The 20,182-nt window shown below is 47.6% G+C and overlaps 3 protein-coding genes and 1 long non-coding RNA gene across 12 annotated transcripts; 2 read left to right on the forward strand and 2 right to left on the reverse strand.

Annotated features, from left to right (window-relative positions):
- The first annotated feature begins 1,444 nt into the window (after positions 1-1,444).
- On the forward strand, positions 1,445-3,489 carry LOC117849638 (uncharacterized protein At4g06744). The gene has a single exon (XM_034731255.2). It carries the CDS (start codon positions 1,577-1,579, stop codon positions 3,188-3,190), a length of 1,614 nt encoding a protein of 537 aa, XP_034587146.1. The 5' UTR covers positions 1,445-1,576; the 3' UTR covers positions 3,191-3,489.
- Positions 3,490-4,464: 975 nt separating this feature from the next.
- Positions 4,465-7,600, reverse strand: LOC117849639 (oryzain beta chain). Its single transcript, XM_034731256.2, has 5 exons — positions 7,015-7,600; positions 5,718-5,950; positions 5,489-5,629; positions 4,942-5,400; positions 4,465-4,692 (listed from the first exon to the last, which is right to left on the reverse strand). The coding sequence occupies exons 1-5, from the start codon at positions 7,499-7,501 to the stop codon at positions 4,627-4,629; spliced, it is 1,386 nt and encodes a 461-aa protein (XP_034587147.1). The 5' UTR covers positions 7,502-7,600; the 3' UTR covers positions 4,465-4,626.
- Positions 7,601-10,626: 3,026 nt separating this feature from the next.
- Positions 10,627-14,531, forward strand: LOC117849564 (uncharacterized). 7 transcript variants are annotated; one of them, XR_004639055.2, is made up of 6 exons: positions 10,642-11,197; positions 11,291-12,297; positions 12,385-12,419; positions 12,514-12,643; positions 12,732-12,987; positions 13,859-14,531. It is a non-coding gene; the product is annotated as an uncharacterized lncRNA (long non-coding RNA). The 7 variants fall into 7 exon arrangements; XR_004639058.2 differs by having other exon boundaries at positions 10,627-11,197; positions 12,385-12,653; XR_004639057.2 differs by having other exon boundaries at positions 10,629-11,197; positions 12,385-12,643; positions 13,853-14,531.
- A 788-nt stretch (positions 14,532-15,319) lies between these two features.
- On the reverse strand, positions 15,320-19,270 carry LOC117849563 (OVARIAN TUMOR DOMAIN-containing deubiquitinating enzyme 7). Of its 3 annotated transcripts, none has more exons than XM_034731147.2 (11): positions 19,044-19,270; positions 18,830-18,936; positions 18,599-18,674; positions 18,301-18,450; positions 18,038-18,102; positions 17,855-17,939; positions 17,580-17,729; positions 17,354-17,468; positions 16,561-16,670; positions 16,373-16,470; positions 15,320-15,797 (listed from the first exon to the last, which is right to left on the reverse strand). In XM_034731147.2, the coding sequence occupies exons 1-11, from the start codon at positions 19,107-19,109 to the stop codon at positions 15,638-15,640; spliced, it is 1,182 nt and encodes a 393-aa protein (XP_034587038.1). In that variant the 5' UTR covers positions 19,110-19,270; the 3' UTR covers positions 15,320-15,637. The 3 variants fall into 3 exon arrangements, with proteins under 3 accessions (XP_034587038.1, XP_034587040.1, XP_034587039.1); XM_034731149.2 differs by having other exon boundaries at positions 16,561-16,673; positions 19,044-19,269; XM_034731148.2 differs by having other exon boundaries at positions 16,561-16,673; positions 18,599-18,681; positions 19,044-19,269.
- Between the last annotated feature and the right edge of the window lie 912 nt (positions 19,271-20,182).

The following is a 20,182-nucleotide window of genomic DNA, read 5'->3' on the forward strand; positions in this document are numbered from 1 at the left end:
CTTGATTGCCTAGAGGCTCCACCCCTTATTTATATAATCACCTCCAAGACTCTTATACATGCAAGTAGGAGTTTTACACATAGTAGGATTCAACGCTCAAGTTCCAGTAGAACTACAAGTCCTAATAGCACACCTTTATTGAGTCCTCCGAGTAGTATTTGAGTCACCGTACAACATTTGACATTGACATAGACTGTCGTATCGTGTGAATGGCTCGGCATTTTTGTTGACGCCCAGGAAACAGAGTACCACTAGAGAAGTGTACTGGTTACTGCGAGCTATTTGTATTCTGTATGGATAAACTTGCATGTTGTAAAAAAGTAAAGTTGCATTCTCAAAATTTGGCCGGACAAAAGGGCAGGGCAAAGTAAAAAAGACGAGCGATAGAACTGAGCTGTGGTAAGCATGTCCCTGGGGGCGGGGGCTAAAGCATAGTTTACTTCAAAGTCTCAAATCAAAGCAAGTCAAGCTGATTCAGCCAAGCTTTGTAGTGTAAAAAGAATACGGCGGAGGCAATGCAATTATAGGTACTAATGTCTCGGCCTTTGCAAAAAGATAGTTCGAGTTTAGTAGCATTATGATACATTGATACCCATACGGCCATGCCTGATAGGCCCAATGGCCGATACTTCCTTTTTTTTTTGTCGTTACCCTACTTTTATGAAATTGGTAGAGCTCGTGCCAAATTGTTCAAGAAAAAGAAATCTTGATAGCACTTTCTTTTGGTGAGCCAGGGTACATGACATATCGTTGCTTGCACTCCGGCTTGCCTCCCTTTACCCTACAGGCTACAGTACGCATATCTTTGTGCTGTTCAGCTAATAAAGCCTGTAATGTGGAACGGCATCCTTCTTTTGTCAAAGTTGTCGATCGAATAAGCATCGAGCAGGCAAAGCAAAGCTAACACGCCCCAGAAATCCGTCTGTTGGTAGCGCACTCTAGTCTGCACCAAACAAACACAGTTCAATAATCAGAGGCTGTAACCGTATCAAATGGCAGATCAGAGTTCATCCCAGCATACGTAATAGTTGACGAGCAACCAAGAGCAATCACAGATGGTGTCGTTGTTTGCAGGCCTGATGCTCCTTGGAGCAGGTAACCTGCAGTCGCCTGGAACACGTCGGCTCCGTATTTCCATGTCGTCAGAGGCTCAAAGCACTATCTGAAAACACTTTCGGTTAGTGACTCTAATTATGTTATGTGCAACGTGCAAGTGAGCACAACAAGATAATGCATCAGCTGCCTTCGAGTCTCTCGCATAGTTTTCAAAGGAAAAGGCGTGTACCTGCCCTTCTGTCGAGGAAAGCCGACACTCCAGTCTCATCGCCGGCCGTTCCGATCCTGCGTCGTCTTCCCCACTGGGCACTGAGCTGGCACCGCAAGAACTCGTCACTCATCAGCCCTACCGAAAAGCCTTGACCAGAGCCGCACGAGTAGCTCGCTAGCCATTGTGCCCATTTGCCCAAGCACCGGGTGGTGGTGCACTCTGCACTGCGCGGCCTTCTCTCTTCTTCCTTGCTCGTCTTCTCCTACCGCCGACGGGGACTAACTAACTGCCAACCCCACTACCCTGCTCATGCTCTGCGTGCCATCTCACCACTCCGCCCTCAATTTCCCGCCCCCACACAAAGCTTCTCCAATTCCCACCTCTTTCCGCTCCAAAAGCGGCCGCGCTTATGCTCCACTTGTGTCGTCCGTCAGTGTGCCTGGCCCTTGCTGCTCAGTGTGTCTCGGCGTCTTCTCCTCCTTATATCCCAGCATCTTCACCGTATCCGCCACCCCTCTCTGCAACAACAACCCCATTGTTCGAAGACAAATAATGGCGAGGGGCGCAGTTGTGCCTGTCCCAGTTGCGATACGACATGCCGCGGTGGTAGCCGTGCTCGTGCTCGCCGCGGCGCACGGTGCTCTCTGCGGCCATGTCGAGTTCGCCGCCGGGGTCGTCGCGCGCGGCGGCGGCAATGCGCCGTCGGTGCGGCCCGGCGCGAACGTCACGGGTGCGGCTGGTGAGCCGGCCCCGTCGCCGGAGTCGTCGCTGGTGGGGTGCGGGTGCGGTCCAGCGCCGGCGCCGTGGCAGTTCCTGAACTACAAGCTGGCGGCGCTGTGGCCGGTGATCCAGGCGTTCAAGAAGACGATCACGTGCGACCCGCTGGGCGTGACGGCGACGTGGGAGGGCCCCGACCTCTGCAGCAGCTTCTTCAACGGCACCAAGTACAGGGGCTTCTACTGCGAGTACCCTCCCAACGCCAATGCCACGCTCACCGTGGCGTCCATCGACTTCAACGGCTTCGGCCTGTGCGCGCCGTCGCTGGTCGGGTTCGTGGACCAGTTCCCCGACCTGGCCCTGTTCCACGCCAACTCCAACAACTTCTCCGGCGACGTCCCGGACCTCACCCACCTGCCCTTCTTCTACGAGCTGGACCTCTCCAACAACAACTTCTCCGGGTCGTTCCCGGACGCCGTGGTGCCCCTCGGCGGGCTCCTCTTCCTCGACCTCCGCTTCAACCGGTACGCCGGCGCGGTGCCGCCGCCCGTGTTCGCCCTCACGGTGGAGGCGCTGTTACTCAACAACAACGGCTTCGACGGGCGCATCCCGGACAACTTCGGGAGCACGGGCGCCAAGTACCTGGTGGTGGCCAACAACCAGTTCACGGGCCCGATCCCTCGCTCCATCTACAACACCTCGGCGACGCTGTCGGAGGTGCTGTTCCTCAACAACCGCCTCTCCGGGTGCCTCCCCTACGAGATCGGGCTGGTGGAGGGGCTCGCCGTGTTCGACGCCGGCGGCAACGAGATCGCGGGGCCCATCCCGCTGTCGTTCGGGTGCCTGCGCGACGTGGAGGAGATCAACCTCGCCGGGAACCAGCTGTACGGGCAGGTCCCCGACGTGGTGTGCCTGCTGGCCAAGACGGGGAAGCTGCAGAACCTGTCGCTGTCGGACAACTTCTTCCACTCGGTGGGGCACCACTGCATGGAGCTGGTGCGCAGCCGGGTCCTGGACGTGCGCCGCAACTGCATCCTCGGGTTCCCCGACCAGCGCCCGGCGCTCGAGTGCGCGGCCTTCTACGCCGACCCGACCAAGCACTGCCCATTCATCCCGCACATCCCCTGCGACCTGCCCGGCTACCACCACTACCCGCCTGCCAAGGCCGCGCATGGCCATGTCCAAGGCCAAGAGGGTGGCAACTGATGGGGGCCGTACAGAACAGAGCAAAAGAAGTGATCGCCTTCGCCTGTGGTGGGGTGTTGGAGTGTGGCATGATTAGATTGGGGGGTTAAGTTGCTGCCTTGAAGCAGCAACTGCAACTGATGAAATAAGTGTGTTGTGACACTGAGGTCAAATAATTGCTGCCTACTAAAATGTACGTACCAATTAGCGCAGTCAATTCGTGTGATATGTGATCTAGACAAATCGTGCGTTGCTGCTGACCACTATCTGTATATGAGCTAAGGGTATACTACCAATACGGTCCGTAGTTGCTGCTTTCACGGGCTCACTCCCACTTATGATCAGAGTTCTTCTCCGGTGTCCGGTGAATGAGCACCACACCAACGTTTTCAAACGAGCGTGTTCAACTAAAAATCGAACCAATATGTAAACATCGAACTAATCACCGGTTCAACTAAAAATCGGAAGTCCTGAGTATTAGTTGGCGCCCTCTCCCAGCCCAACGTTTCTTTGAGACACCAAGCAACTTTTGGCAAGAATGCAAGAAAAAAAGATATGATCAACTGTTTCCGGCACCCTGCATATCACGCAGTTCCTATCCCCCTTCCAGTTTTTTCTTTTTTTTCGCGCCACGCCTGTTTGAAAGTCTTTCCTGGAGAACTGGCCACAGAAACACTTTCAGTTTTATAGGTAGTTTGCTTTTCCAAACTTTTTGCAAACGTCAGTTTACCACCCATCTCGAAGACAACCTTCTGTACATGGACTTGACGGTGAAGCAACCTGATTTTTCTAAAATCACTTTGTCCTGCCCCTCGTTCAAATTCACACCCTCTAGCTTGTCCATCAGCGCGTCCCATTCTGCGATCTCTTCCTGGCCAAAGGCCCTTCGGAAATCCACTTTCCAGTTACCCCCTTCGTTACAATCACTCACCAGACGTTTCTATCTAAAGTTTAGGGAAAGTTATTTTCATCCGGTATAAAGTATCAAGTTGCATCGTATTGATATTTCATCTGGTATAAAGTATATGAACAGAAAGAAGGCAAATGGGTTGCAAGTGTAGAGACATTGTCCAACGAATTTGATAATTGCAGTATAGTACATACATGCTATAATGGTTGATCTGCACACAGCCCAAAGATCAAGACCTGTAGACCGCAAATGGCTTTCCAATACCTTCGGGTGAGTGAAAATTTTGGTCCAATTTCACTCTATTATGGACACATTTGAGTTCCATCTAAATAACACCATAAACAGCAGAGTATTCCAAAACAAAAACGCACATAAACACTTCAACTGGATTATAAAACACTCCATTAATGAGGCATAATATCCTTGAGGAATCAGAGTACAAATTATAGCTAGTTATTTACAGCGAATAGTGAATTCATGCAGATACAATGATCCACGAAAGCCACGTCTTCATGCTCCGGGCTCCAGATCGATCCTGTGGACGAGTTCAGGCGGTGTTCAGCGTTGCGAGGGTGCGCTTCAAGGCCGGCACGCTCAGTGGGCTGTTCTTGCTCTGCTCAATTCAAACAAAGAGATGGTTCAATATGTCAATTCCTGCTATAGTCATATCGTGACAAGCACAAGCAAAACGCCAGAAGCCAATAAGCCTAAGTTAGCTCATGCAGGCTGTGAGGTCATGTATAAAACTGTAACTTCCATAACCTAACGAGGAACAGGGTAAGACTGAATTACTTGGGATGCCTGTGCCCAAACTAAACAAGGCTGCAGATCGTGAAGACATTAAACAAAACAAAGAGATTACCGCTGAGCAAGTTTGAGCCCTGATGTTGCACACAGGGTAGTCCGGCGGGCAGCAGCTGGCATGATCCTTGCAGCACGTGGCACCTTTAATTGGGCAGCAACCCCAGACCAGGCAGACGCTCCTGAAGCCAAAAGCGCAGCAGCAGGTGCTGCCTGCTGAGCAGGAGTAGTTCTCATCACAGACATTGTCAGGGGCGACTGGGGGAGGCGGTGTTGGAGGGGTTGGAGACGGCTTGGGAGGGTTAGGGCCCTTCTTAGTGGGGTAAGATGCCATCATAGCAATTCCACACTTCCCAGTGATGGCGTTGATGTTGCGCTCCATGCGGATGTACCCAGACTCACCCCACTTTGGACCCCATGAGTTGCGGACAATCCAGTAGTCCTTGCCGTTCTCGGTGCCATAACCGACCGCAACCACACCATGGTCAAGGTTTGTGGTGCAACTTCCGCTGAAGACACCCTGTAAGAAAGATCAAAGGGGAAGTTAAGACAAAAGGCCAATTTGTTGGATCATAACATAGGCTGATTGATGCAGTAGGCATGTTTACCGATTTGTAGAGCTGGAACTCGCGGCCACCAGCCGCAATAGCAACGCTGACTGGCTGGTGAGCAACCGCCTTCTGCAGTGATTTCTCATCATTCTTTGGCACATCTTCAAAGCCATCAATGCTCACAACCTTCGCATTTCTCTGCAGTGACCAATGTACCATTCTGAACATGAGTAACCAGCATCACCTGAAAAGAGGTGAAGCATATTAAGGGTGTTAGAAGATGTACCCTGTTTACGTCGCATTTGCCATCCACAGCTTTGTAAGGGTAGTCATCTTCAGTGTCGATGCCTCCGTTCTTTATGATGAAATCAAAGGCTGAATCCATAAGACCACCATTGCAGCCACTGTTCGCGGTTGAGCACTCCACAAGTTCTTGCTCTGACAACGTGACCATCTCACCAGTAACAAGTTTGTTAATGCTTTCAACTGTGCTTACAGCAGAGAAAGCCCAACAACTTCCTGCACACCATATTTCAATAACAACAAATTAATTACAAAGGAAATATATTCGAGTCTGCATGAGTTATAATAGTACTGACTTATATGGCAGTTGCAACCCTAATCATGACTCTTCCAGGATAATTCAGATTGAACTGTGATTTGCAGTCAAATCTTGTGTTTGACCTTTTTTTTTCTTGTGAGGCAATTTTATAAGCAACCATAGTTGGTTGTTTTGCTTATTGCAAGGGTTACCACAAGGTGAGGCTAAGAACAACCACCACCACAGGTACAGTAACACCATGAAAGTCAAGACTTTCCCAGTATGGTCAACAGCCAGGCTAGGTGTAACATATCCTTAAAAAAAATATCTGATAAGTATTCTGGTTAACGCCTTGATATTGGTTGATGGTTCAAGTCACGAAGGTCAACATGTCCCTAGCAACTGATGGATAGACACAACCTACATGATCTTCCATTGAAGGACCACAAAAAAACAAACCTAAAAGAGTGATCTTAAACCAAAACAATAATTTGGAAGATAGCTGAACTGTAACCCTCAAAATAGTAGGGAAAGCAAAACTCGCAGGGCAAGTCCAACTGTCCAAGAAACGCTAGGGGATAGTTCCGTCAAAATTCCATACAGCACGACTCATAGTCCTTGCTTCGTCCAGAAGCAAAGAATGAAGGGGGAAAAGCACCTTCTGTAATCTTAACCCGTTGAAAAAATTCTAATCACAAAGGTGGAACAGCAACTAAAATCTCAATCATCATATTCTGAGCAATTAAGATGTTTATTAAACCTCATAAAGTTCAATAAGAAAAAGATCCAACTTTACTAGAATTTTTCAGAACGCCACCTAAAACCCATCTTTTTTCAACATAAAAATAGTGTGCTTACAGGAAAATAATTAAATCATAGGTCGGAAATCTGATCAGCTCACAGGACTGGCCAGATTAGTATAGACCTAAAAGATCCGGTATGAAATTGGCGTGCACAGATCCGAAGTTATCGTCCACGAACTGATAAATCGCATCTAGTTGATAACAGTAAAGTCGAAGAAAGAGGAGGAGAGATTTCTCACCACATTGCCCCTGGTTCTTGACGGGAGCAACTGCCCCCTTGTCCCTCCAGTCGACGTTCTCCGGCAGCGCCTCGACGCCGTCGTGGCGGTACCTCTCCCCGGCGGCGCGGTCGTCCCCCCGGGCGGGGAGCCTGGCGCCGAGGTACGCGGCGCGGAACTCGTCGTTGGTCAGATCGGCGAACTGGTTCATGCCGAGGCGGTACCCGTGGTCGCCGGCGCGGGCGTTGTGCGCGTCGACGAAGCGGAGGTTGTCCCAGAACACGCGGAACCGGCGGTCGTGCTCGTCGAGCGCGTTGTAGGCGCGGCCGTGCTCGGCGAGCCAGAGGTCGTACATGGCCCGGGCCTCGGCCTCCGTCCGCTCCAGCCCCCGCGCGCCGTGCTCCTCGTTGTAGGAGATGATGGACATGTCGGGGGCCGCGGAGACGGCGGTGGCGGCGAGGAGGAGGACGGCCGCCGCGGCGGCGAGCAGGCCCCGGCCCAGAGCCATGGCGGCGGACGTGACGAGACGAGCGTCTCTTTCTAGCCTGTCCCCCTTCGCTTTCGTGTGTTCCTCTCCCTTTGGGTTTGGTTTGGTTTTTCGGGTGTGGAGTTGGGGGTTGGACGCGGGCCGGATTTATAGGCACGGGACGGAAGAGTTTGGGTCGGTTTGGCTTACAGGGCATGTTTGGTTCCATGGGGTGTTTGGAAAGTGGTGCTAAACTTTAGCACTCAGCACTCATCTTTTAGCATCCTTATTTTCTCTAGCACACCTACACCTAAGAGGTGCTAAAAGGTGCTAATAGGTACTAAAAGTGGTACCTAAGCTCACTTTTTCCCTAGTTGCCCCCTCTCTCTCCCCTCCACTTTCCCCAAGCCAGTCATAAACGAGGGCAATGTAGTCATTTTCTCACCCAAGGTGCTAAACTTTAGCACTGTATCCGAACAACCCCAAGTGCTAAAGTTTAGCACTCCATTTGAGAGTGCTAAAGTTTAGCATTGTGTATCAAACGGGGCCTTAGTCATGTTATATTGAATGTTAAGATATTAATTATGAGTATTAAATATATATTAATTATAAAATCAATTGCAGATATGGAGACTAATTAGCGAGATGAATCTATTAAACCTAATTAATTCATGATTAGCATATATGGACTAATTAGGTTTAATAGATTCGTCTCGCGAATTTAGCCTCCATCTCTGCAATTGGTTTTGTAATTAGCTCATGTTTAGTCCTCCTAATTAGTATCAAATATTCGATGGGACAGATCTAAACTTTAGTCTAGACTAAAAAGAAAGTCGTCGCTTTGGTTTGCTTAATCGAATAAATAAATAATCGTGATGATATTTTTGTGTTTATGATGATCACGAGGACTGTATCAAATATCAATATCAAAGTTCTAATCTTTTTGTTATTAGGGGGATATCGTATATCAGAGTCCTGATCGAGGGAAGGAATCAAGGAAACAGCGTGGATGCCTTCTCCGGACTTAATAAAGAAACAGTGCACGAGATTGATCGGATAAGAACCCTACACAGTCTAGATGCCCTGTCATCTTAACATGGGGTGTTAGATTAAAAAATGTAGTATATACTGTGGGACATACATAATTGCAGTTAGTACCAGTATTAGTTTTTTTTTTGTTATTATTACAGCCACGGCAAGAGTAAGACCCACGATTTGTTTATTTGTACTGCTTCGCAGCATGGATGGATGTACCTGCTTCTTGCTTGCACGAGGTTGATCAAATGGTAATGAACTCTCATCGTCAACCATCATTAACATGGGGTGCTTGGTAGGTAATGGACATCCGGGAGATTCTTCTGTGGACTAAAAGCATTTTTCCCCCTCATGGATTCTGTAGTAGCATCCATCTCTGGTACTGTTCACCCATGGACGAGACGTCACCAAAGAGCCCGTAGAGAGCTACTACGATCACGGGCCGACGACGAGCCGCGAGGCCGACCGTTGGCGTGTCGCCATGCACGCTAGCCTCTCCTTCCACGAAGGGGGAATCGTTTCGAGTGGAGCTCCGGCTTGGAGAGGCGTCAACGATCGGCAACTGCCGCTGCGGGAAATCGGTTCGGTTCGGTTCGTTCCGTGCCGGCACGGGCCACGCCGCCATGCAGGTGCAGGCCATAATGGCGTCGTCGTGTCACGGCCCCAGCGCGGCGCCCCCCGCTTCCTTACCCGGGAAGGAAAAAGAAAAAAACACAGGGCTGCTCCCGGCGCCACGCGGCTCGGCTGGTCCGTCCCGCCTATCGGTGACGCACGCTGCTGAGAGACCCGAGTCCCAGTGCAGCTGCCTCGCGCACCCATGTTCTCGGCCGCCGAACGATCGCGCGTGCCGTGGTCCGTCCAACTTGGTGGCGGCGGCGGCGGGCGAGCCTGCCATTGCCTGCCACCCACCCGATCGCCTCGAGAACCGGCCAGATCGAGCGCCGTGCGCGAACATGGACGGGAACATGGGGGGCGTTCCCCTGCATGCCCCCGCCCGGCCGTGGAACGTGCGGCTTGCGGCGGCGTTAATTTGACTCGCGGAGGGATTAACGAGACGCACGAGGGGTCACGTGTCAATCTTATCCCCGGCAGGCGCAGGCCGGCATCCTGCTCCGTGGCCGAAGGGGCGGCGGCCGGAGCACCGCAGAGAGAGAGGGCGAGATCTCCGTCCCCCACCCGGTCTCGTGCCCACCCCGCGGCGGCGGCCTAGTGCGCCAAGCCGCCAACTACCGTCCACCGGACCGGCGATTTGGCGATTCGCGAGCTCCAAATCCCGCCGCGGTAGTAACGTCCGAGCCATTTGCCGAGGGAATCAGTATGGCCGGGACGGAAGCAGTGGAATCTGGAGGTCGGCTACCCTGTTCATCCAGGCCATAGTTGGCTAGTCGCATGCAGAATCTGCAGCAAGAGCAACGTCCAATAGCGATAGGTCGCTTTTCACGGGTCCGTTGCGCCGGCGAGCTAGAAGCCAAGCCAATTCACGGCCATTTCGAGCGGCTACTGATCGTAGGACCCCCCATGTCTCTGCGCAAACCATGATTCTGGAAATTGGGATAACGACATCAACCAATCCGGTACGATAACTTCTGAATAATCTGAATTCTGACTACGTATAAACTAGCTAGCATTATTGTTTACGAGTAATACTGAAAAGAAAATGCATTGCTGGACGGACACTATTGCACTGCACTGTCCCACAGAGGCGAGAACGGGTACAGGTGCTGCTTGCCCTACGCAATGTATAATCCGTAACCAATGGGGTCTCATAGAGTCATGACAAGTCACTTAAAAAGATGGTCGTCCAAGTCGTCGCCTCGCCGTTGCTTGTCCGAGCGCCCAAAGGCTTCCTCAAAGAAACGAGGCCTTTGACTTTCTTACATGATAGTGGGGATCACGTTCTGCACCCTGTGCCATTTCCTTAATCTCGCAAAGATGCTATCTTTTCGGGTTTCCCTTCCTGAATCCTGACCAAGGAACGTTTCAGCCCTTATCACCAAGCAACACAGTTAACTGGAGCTTCCTTACCTTACCTGTTCACATACGGGGAAGAAAAGAAGCCTTCGCAAATGACGATGCTGCTTGAACAAATGAATATTTCTCACACAAATTCGTAGACTGCTTCACAAATGCTGCATATATTGACCGTTGTACTCGAACGCATTTCAAGCTTCCTTCAGTTTTTCTTTAACCGGTAGCTATCTGGACGTATCTGAAAATTCCATGTATATCAGTTTTGTTGTGAACGGAGAAGTGAATGCCTGTATAATAATAGTAGGTCCAAGGGTTCTGCTTCTGCATCATTGGGCTTGGTACATTGGATTATACTGAACACCACCTCCATGGCTCTTGGAAGATGCAGCTATGGACTCTTTTGTTAGCAACGGAACTGGGAGGAAGAAGATAGCAGAGAATTCAGATCGGAAAGCAAGAAATTGGACTGGCAGAGGGATGCTTGCATTAGGAAGGAAATTGACTTGTGTTCATACACGGATAGTCCTCTCTCTGCTCATCCCTCTCCTCAAATATCAGAGCTTTGACAACTCCACTGAATTAGTGTAGGGATGTGAAACATGGCGTGCATGGACTGATGGACGGGCTGGAGGAATGGGTGCTAGCGTGGCTCAGAGAGAAACCAGAGTGAAGACAACACAGGCACACGGCCATGTCCAGACCTTGAAAGCAATGCAGGTTTCATGTCCCCTGGTAATAGAAAATTATTGGAAAACCATGGATTGCTCACTCTGCTTGGGTTTGATGAGTGTAGGTGTTGCATTTGTTTGACTAGTGCTAGTGCAGGGAAGATCGGAGATGCTCGAGGTCACCTCTTGGAGATCAAAGAAGCTCTGCCTCACGCCGACGAGGTGATGATGGCTTCGCTGGGAGGCTGCACAGGGGCGTGGGGGAGCTGCACATCACCGGGGCCGCACACCTTGCTCGCGTGCGCCTTGCGCAACGCCGCAGCGGGACGAGCGTGCTGGAGGACAGCCGCTTCGATGCTTCCAGTGGGAGCAGCAGCACCTCCACGAGCGGCGGAACTGGTGCTCAGTGGAGGCGGGAACTGGTGCTCGAGGTCAAGGAGCAGAGGGTGGTGGAGGAGCGTCAGCTCCCACGGCGGTGACGGGGCGCCGTCCTTGGCAGCGTTGAGGAGCCTTCCCACGCCGTGCTCGTCGAGGTCTCGGCCGTCTCGCGCCGTCGTCAAATACAGCTCCGCCGCGGCCCGCGTGCAAGGCTGGAGGCAGAGGCGCGGCGCGTGAATTCGGCGAGACGAGAGCGGGATGCTTAGCAGCGGGGCCAGCGGGGTTCGCCGCCGCCGGCGCGGCCTCGCGGAAGAGATGTCGCCGGCCCGAAACATTTGCAAAACGCTCCCTAGATTGGATCGCGACTAATAATCGCGATCCAAATATTTTCATATAAGCCCCTATTTTCGATCGCGATTAATAATCGCGATCCGAATATATGCAAATAACCGCCTCGTTTTGGATAGGAATTCAGCGAAGTGCCCCCTCTGGCTGGCTCTGGTCTCTCCTCGTCGGCTCATTCTCCGGCAGTTACGCCGCCGGCCGCCGCCTTCCGTCCCCGCCGGAAGCGCAGAGACCGACCCCACGATCCGCTCCAGCTCTCCACTCCTCTGCCGCTCCCAAGCGCTCGAATCGCCGGAGTCTCCCAAGACGCCGGGTGGAGTGGAAGCGGAACGCAACAGCACCTCTCACCGATGCAGCAGATTGCGCCGGCTACCAACCCAGCAGACGCAGCGGCCGTCGACATGGATAGAGGCAACAACTGCTCGAGGAAATGCCTCTAAGGTCAGTACACTTCCCAATTTCTTGCGTGAGCACTGAGCAGTCAGCTATCATGGCCTCCTCTAATCTCTCCTCTCTTCTGTGCAGTAGGTGATCGATTGGTGCCGTTCGCAATTAACAGGCAGGTGATTTCCCCTAATCCCCACCCTTCTCTTGCATACAAATTCGTGAGATTTGTTGGTATTATTTCTAATATCTTTGATGCCTGTGAGCTTGCAGTTTGAAACATTTGTTTCATTTGTTCAGACAACTGGCTGCTTTTGTTAGGAAAGATCATCTTTTTATTCAGTTTCATGCGAGCAACTGGATTGCTTCTGCTTTCTGACATCAGGTGGATCTGACATCAGGGGTAATGTCAGGTGCTCATGAGGGACATGTCTAAATCATGACTCAAAAACACAATTCTTTTTAATTGATTGCTCTCACTCTTGCTGCAGATCAAAGCAAATGTTAGTGCTGATCTAGAAGGAGGATATGATAGTTCAAAAGATGAAGTTTCATCTATTTCCTCATACAACCCTTCCAAAGCAAATCCTGAATTCTCCCTCAGGAACTCATTGTCGATGCAATCTCTGTCATCACGCCTCTCCACAAGTGAGCTGTTTTATAATCAATTAGAACGACCCAATTTCTCATCATACAGCCCAATTCCTCGATTGTCAGTGTCAGAGATTTCAGATGACCATGTCGGAGGTAAATACCTGAAGCTTATAGTTAGATACTTAGATTTGAGTTGCGTCACAATTTTGGTACTCAACTCACAAGGAGATATCAAGTTCACAATATTATTTGTTTTGGTTTTCTCCAAGATTCTCTCTCCCTCTGTGGTGTTTTGGGCCTTCCTGGAAAGTAATGATGTGGAATTTTTTTCTCCTAGCTTGAATGCTGGTAGCAGCTATCTCTTTTTTATTTAGTAGGCAAGCCTGCAAGGTTTAAAATCTTAGCTTTTGTTGAGTTATCCTTTTGCAAATTTGAACATGTTTCTTTCTGAAGGAATTTTTTTTTAATATATTAGCTATGCATCATCCTTTACTGCAAAACTGGAAGCAGATGTGAGATGTATTGGCAGTATTGCTAATTTACTTCTATCACGTGACAACATGACCTGTACATGGCTCCTTACAGAAAGAGGGAGAGGGCACAACTCTGATAGACATGTGTAAATGTTATGTTCTTATACTATCATAGTTGGTGTTTAACTAAATAAATGGCACAAACAGGTTTAGTGTCACCTCAAAGGAAGCTAAACCATTTGCTTCCAGATCATCCATCAAATGGGCAGATATTTTCTCCAGATTTTAACACTGCCTTACCTGGAAACACCTTCAACTCTTGAAGTGAGCTGCTGCTAACAACACCTGGATTTTCATCCTTTGCTTGCCAAAGTTTAGTTCCTTTCAGCTGTAAGGAATACCAAATTATTCTGACTGCTACAATAACATCAAAAGAAGTTCCTTAGTTTTTTTTTTTTGACCGAAGTCAGTAGGAGAGGCCCCTACCTATTTTTTTTGTATATATATAAAAGGGAGCAAAAGTTATGTACTGACATTTACAAAAGCCTCAGGCTCAAGGGAGGAAGGGGAGAAGGAGAGCTATTCAGAAACTACTCAGCCAATTGGAGACAGGAGCTTGTACAGATGGTTTGGCTTTAACCAAAACCATGGTTACTTCATGAACAAAGAACTCCCTCCAAGCTCCCAGCGAGAGAATTCCATTATAAAAAATAATACTGTTCCTGTCGCACCAGATGCTCCAGCAGCCAATCAAAACAAGTTCCCTGAAGATGAAGAAGTTCCTCAGTTGTTTGAGGATGTGCAATGTGGTGCCTATTTGTGCAAAAGCACTCCAGAAACAGAGGACAAACAGAGCAAGGAGACTGATCATAAGCATCAAGATGGCTGCATTTGTTCATGGATTTCCGTACTTGGTGCAACATCAATACCCACAAGATTCTGGTCATGAGTGCACCACAGGTATACCTGCTACACAAGCTCATCGGTCCAGCGCTGTGTCAGGGATGTGCCTGGTTTGCTAACAGGTGTTTTTTTTATGTCACCATGTTTTCAATCAATAAGTCTCGTAGTCTCAAAGGAAGAAATAGTTGTAACTGACAGATGGACTCATTTGGGGTTCCTATATGCTATTACATTGTTATATAATAGTACAAAGATATTTGGCCATTAATTCCTTTTATTTTGTGGAAAACAAATAATATTATACAGTGATTATCACGCTCATATGTATCTTGTGTCTTGAGGCTGCTGGGGGGTTGCTGTAACGTAGCCATTCAATCTGTCATGTTCAGTCAAATAATCATTTAGCATGAGCACCAGACAGCTGCCGTAAGATAAGTTCGTTTTTACTTCCTCTATCCCAAATTATAAGTCGTTTTCATTTTTTTTATTAATAGATTTTACTATACACCTAGATATATATTATGTTTATATGCATAGTAAAAGTTAGAAAAATCCAAAACAACCTACAATTTGAGACGAAGTGAGTAGAATGGTAATATCTTGGTGCCACAATAAATCAATATACCTAAGCTAGGCTCATGATTTTCTGGCTTTGCTCCATAACAGTTGCTACAACTATCCTTGATGATGTATCTTTTTTCGACGCTAGCGCTCGGATGTCTGATGGAAAATTTTTAATCGGACGCTCCGACGAAACATTGAAAATTAATTAGTGCACACTATTTGCAACATGAAAAATGATGTGTAAAAATGACTACGTCATTTGACTCTAGGATAGAAAATTCCCGCCGCAACATGAACACTATGTTTCATGCAATATCTACCGTGAAACATGTAGAAACAATAGTTGCAACATTGATATTTAACTATTGTAACATATGTCGGAGCGATTTTTTTTAAAGTTCGAACATCCGACCGTAGCATTACCGATCTTTTTTACTCGCAAATTCTATTATTTTCTTTGTACAAGTTTTGAACACCAAGCCATCGCATGCAACAATTTACGAGGCTAGAATTTTTCCCGAACGTAGATCTAACGCTACTTCACGAGGCTAACGGCAATACTAATTCAATGACAGGCTCAACAATTTGCTTACAAACTTACACCTCAGTAGCTGTCAAAAAGGAGGTTTGTCTAGGAAAAATAACAAGTCTCGTATCAATGGCTCGTCTGTGATTCTATACGATCTCAACATCCTGATTTGCCAACATCATCGTCACTCTCATCCGTAGTCAAGGTTAGATACCTATCGGCGACTCGCTGAGCACTCGGCAGATGGCATTCGCTTTAACTGAGCATGACAAAACACAAGAATGCAGCAGAGTCGGTGCAAGCCATCAGAGTAAAACATGACTCAAATCAACGTTCATATGCAAAGAGCTCCTAGGTCTGATGCAACTCTAGGCTCCTTGACTTGTGCTGCTTGTGCTTGTTCTTTCTTCCTGACTTGTGCTGCTTGTGCTTGTTTTTGTTCTTTCTTCTTTTGCTTCTTCCCTTTCTGGCCTTTCCCTTGGACACCTTTGGCCCTGATGGTATCAGTAAAGCAGGCATCAATCAGTTTCTTTTATGAACTTCGACATTTTACTAAAGCATATAATATTCTTGGTCATAACCACCACCCAGGTGTCATCAGTTAACAAATAATTCCTAAAAGTAACCTGAATGTAATGCATGATTTTTTTTCAAAGATTATTGCGTGCTGGCGGTGTAGTGTTGGACCACTTCATTCCAGGTCTCGATTGTTTCTATTCACCAGTCAGTTTGTAGTGCTCATGTTCTAGATATGTTGTGTGCGCGCGCGCACACCTGCGTGAGTGTTGAGTTCAGGTGGACCTTTTATACTTGTGTTCTATTTCTTTTCTTAAATGATTGACATGCAACTCTCAAGGTTTCTTCTTCTTTTTAATATAATCGGCAGCTCTTCTGCCTAGTTCATTTCCAAAAAAAAAAACTCTCTTGCGAGAAAAAAATATTGTTGCCTCCCAGTAAAGTATATGCATGATGTGTAATTTTCCTTCCAGCAATTTTACAATGCAAACAGTGGGAAAAGCTCAGGTCACAATATATTATAAAAGACAATGGAAACATTAAAAGGTTATACCTTGAAGGTTCTCCTGGTGGTGTAGCCGTGGCTAAACTACAAGACACCTTATGATTCTTTGTAGATCCACAAGAACTTTCCTTGGTTTTGGATTTTTCCTGTTAAACATGAATATACAGGTTACATTTCTTCTTTTCAAGATAATGTGTCCATAAGACATGACATATTGGGTTAACAGTCTTTCGCACCTTGGAATGTGAATCTTTTGGTTTCTGAACCGTTTCATCTTTGCTAGAACAACTTGCTTCATCCTTGTGATCGATCGCCTGGTTCTCATCGTGCCATTTGGAAAATTCATCTACTATGAAATAATAAACTTTTAACCATAAAGAAAATTATACCCAAAAAATGCACAGGACGAGCTGTATCTTTAGTTTTAAGGACAACTGCAGGTTACATGAGTGACTCCCACCATTTCGACAGCAAAAAGAACTATGTAAAATGGGCCCAAGTACATGATTGGTATAGACTATAGAGAACTGAACCTTAGTTGAGCACAAATGACAAGGTCAAACAGAAATCAAAATAGTGGACGCCCTCACTTTCCTAAACAACTAGACATGCTTGTAGAATCTATTTACAAGATCTTTCTGACATCAACAGCAACACCTGTGATCAGAGATTAAAAACCTATGAGCTATTCATTAAGAATAACAAAAGAAGCAGCCTACATGTCCGCAAGAAAACTCTACTCTTCCCAAGTATCTGTTCAGGCTTCTCAATGATAATCTTCACAGTGACCAGAAAAATGGTAAAATCTATTAACTAATATGCATTCACCCAAACAACTTGAATACAGACCTAACTACTTGCAGACCTGCCAGTTATCTATTTATCTCAGATATAAAACCCCCTTGACAACTTCATGGGTGAATATGAGGCACATCTGCACATGCTAGACAGAAATCAAAGGAGTCCATATTTTGGCACGTACAACTAAGCTTATGGTGTCTCAGGAGCCAGGGCAGTTGACAGGTTTACCTAATGCATAGTCCGTATAAGGGTCTCCCTCTGCATCATTAGCACCCATTGCAAATTGCTCCGCTATCATGTACTCAATAGCAGCATCAACATCGCCGTCCATTTCTCCCAAAACCTGTAGAATAATAGCAAATTTGGCATTAGAAGAAAAATTACTACCAACAAGCAAACTTCACTAAATGCAAACTGCACTGCAAGCAATGATGATAGATTGTATAGTTCATACGTGCTCAGCTATGGCAGCATCAGAACATCCAGTTCCAGCCATGACCAATTTAACTGATTCTTGATCATAGGTTGATCTGTGTGAGGATTTCTTCGGGTCCTTTGCTTTTGTTTGGGCATTATTGTTTGTACTAGATATGTTGGCATCTGTCTGTAACTCGGTAACAAAAAGAAATAGACCAAGGTAAGTGGCAGTATTGCCAATGTTTCCTGAAGATCATTTTTTCTTCAAGGAACAACAGAGCTGAACAATTAACAAATATCACAACCAAAAACCTTGATGAGAACTTGCATTGCAGGACCTTGACATGGATCTTCTCTCAGCCTGACACTGTTGTAGTGCTCGCCATGATGGTAAGACCTGTATTGGCATGAAATTGATTTCAGAGTGTAAATCTTTTAATATCATTCAACATGTCCTAACATTAAGTAAGTTAATTCAAGAATACTTTAACTTACAAGTGAATCATATTAGCAGCTTCACGGCCAGAGAAGTTGTTTATGTACCAACGTGGTGAGTTAAGCTGCAGATCAAACAGCAGTTCAGTAATGTCCAACTGCTAAATAATACTTGCAACATAAGAAGATGCTAACCAGAAGCGTGAAGCAGCCATGGTAATATTAGTAAAGTAATCCATACGAGACACAAAGTTCTTGACTGCATAATCTGTGTTCTATAAATATCAACAAATCAGAAAGCTAGGCTTGCATCACAAACTCACCATGTGAATGCATATGTTTCTTCTCATGAGAAGAGAAGCGGCTTGCAACTCCATATGTCCAGCCCAAGTCCCATCCTTCAGCATAGAGTCACAATATTCTTCAAACGGAACTTCGTCCTCGATAAATGGCTCAAAATCCTCACGGTGCTTCTGCAGATGCATACAAGAAGGATTAGAGAGCATAGATAATCCAATGCCTACATATACCACCAGCAATTGCTAGATTCTTCAATTAAACTCTATAAGCTCTCCTCTAATTCATGAGGGCAGTGTTACAAAAAAAAGTTATATTGCATACCGCTATGTACTCCACAACCATTGCTCGGTACTTCATGTGCTCTTCTTCGCTGCCCTCAAGCTGGTCACCCAGTGCCCTGCATACTACAATGAGTAGCCATACTCTCATATAACTCAAAAAGATGCGTAACTCAAAAGGTGCACTAGCATTTTGCTCAAAAATAGTTAGCCTCTTTTTTCTCAAGACGACAAGGACATGCACAGTAGAATCCAAAAGAGGTCAGTCCTAAACCTGAAGAAGCAATTGCCATCTGCGTTCACTTCGACTATCTTTAGCCCCAGCGAGTCCAGCTGCGCCCTGAACTCCGTCATGTCAGCCTTCTTCCCGAGCTTCTTCTCCTGCGAAGGAATCGAGTACGAAAGAGAGAAAAAAAAGGAAAGTCAAATCCCCCAGCCCTCGGAGAGGAATCCAAGCGCGAAAGATTGGGCCACTGAGGTATTGCTACCGCTTCGCGCTTCGGCGGCTTGCGGAGCTTGGCCGACGCGGTTGCTTTCTTCTTCTTCTGAACCATCGTGCTGTCCTTTCCTGGGGCTCGGCGGGAGGCGGCGGCGGCGGCGGCGGCCGACGGCAAAGGCGGGAGCACAAGCAAAACTACAGAATTCCGCCGGAGCCTGGAGAGAGATCGGACGCGATGGAAGGGGACCGAGAGAGAGATGAAGCCTGAGCCGGCACAGGTACGGCTCGGTTACGTCAATGGGCTGAACGGGCCCGGTTGGGACTTGGGTGACACTTTCCAAGCCGGTCCCTGGGCCGTGCGATCTCCGAACCCGGTCGTGCTCCGTGGCTTGGAACTGTTTTTTTTTTTTTTTTTTTTTTGAGGAAGTGCCTTGGAACGGTTCGTGCCGTGCACCCCCTTGCCCCTCTCGTACGTGACACCCCAGTTCTAAAGGCTTTTCTGACACCTTCTTTGTGTTCGTCTCGACCGTTCGATCTCTAATCCACATCAAACTCAAGTGCCTTCGAGAGAATTGAATCATCATGATCGCATACTGCCTTGGTTGCAAGCCACATTGGAGTCGGAGCCTGACTGACATTGTGGTACAGCACTTCGGTACGGAGTACGTGCCAAATTCTGTAGGAGTGGATCAGAGACGTGTCCTATAACAAACAATGAAACTACCTTCCATTGTCACGCGTCCGACCACAACTCCCCGTCCCGACCCATAAACTTTGGGGTGGTTGGGAGGAGGGTGCGAATGTTCGGATACTAATTAGGAGGATTAAACATAAGCTAATTACAAAACTAATTGCAGAACCCCTAGGCTAAATCGCGAGACGAATCTATTAAGCCTAATTAATCCATCATTAGTGAATGGTTACTGTAGCACCACATTGTCAAATCATGAACTAATTAGGATTCATCTCGCGATTTAGTCTTGGAGTTGTATAATTAGTTTTGTAATTAGTCTAGGTTTAATACTACTAATTAGTGTTCAAACATTCGATGTGACGGTTTAGCCCCCTCCTCCCAAACACCCCCAAACCGCCGACCGCCGGGTTCTCCTGCACATCCAACCAAATCACCAGCGCAAGTCGTGCGCAAGCGCACGTGCAATCTCTCTCTCTGGTGAACTCGTCAGCTCG

This window comes from Setaria viridis, chromosome 3, assembly GCF_005286985.2.
Source record: "Setaria viridis chromosome 3, Setaria_viridis_v4.0, whole genome shotgun sequence".
Lineage (NCBI taxonomy): Eukaryota > Viridiplantae > Streptophyta > Magnoliopsida > Poales > Poaceae > Setaria > Setaria viridis.

Coding starts and splice junctions, on each gene's coding strand:
- LOC117849639 (XM_034731256.2), bottom strand. CDS start 7,501: ATGGCTCTGGGCCGGGGCCTGCTCGCCGCCGCGGCGGCCGTCCTCCTC. Junction 5,401..5,488: donor AGTTCCAGCTCTACAAATCG/GTAAACATGCCT, acceptor TCTTTCTTACAG/GGTGTCTTCAGCGGAAGTTG. Junction 4,693..4,941: donor GGGCTCAAACTTGCTCAGCG/GTAATCTCTTTG, acceptor TGAATTGAGCAG/AGCAAGAACAGCCCACTGAG.
- LOC117849563 (XM_034731149.2), bottom strand. CDS start 19,109: ATGGTTCAGAAGAAGAAGAAAGCAACCGCGTCGGCCAAGCTCCGCAAG. Junction 17,469..17,579: donor ATGCTGCCATAGCTGAGCAC/GTATGAACTATA, acceptor ATTATTCTACAG/GTTTTGGGAGAAATGGACGG. Junction 16,674..17,353: donor TTATACGGACTATGCATTAG/GTAAACCTGTCA, acceptor ATTATTTCATAG/TAGATGAATTTTCCAAATGG.
- LOC117849638 (XM_034731255.2), top strand. CDS start 1,577: ATGCTCTGCGTGCCATCTCACCACTCCGCCCTCAATTTCCCGCCCCCA.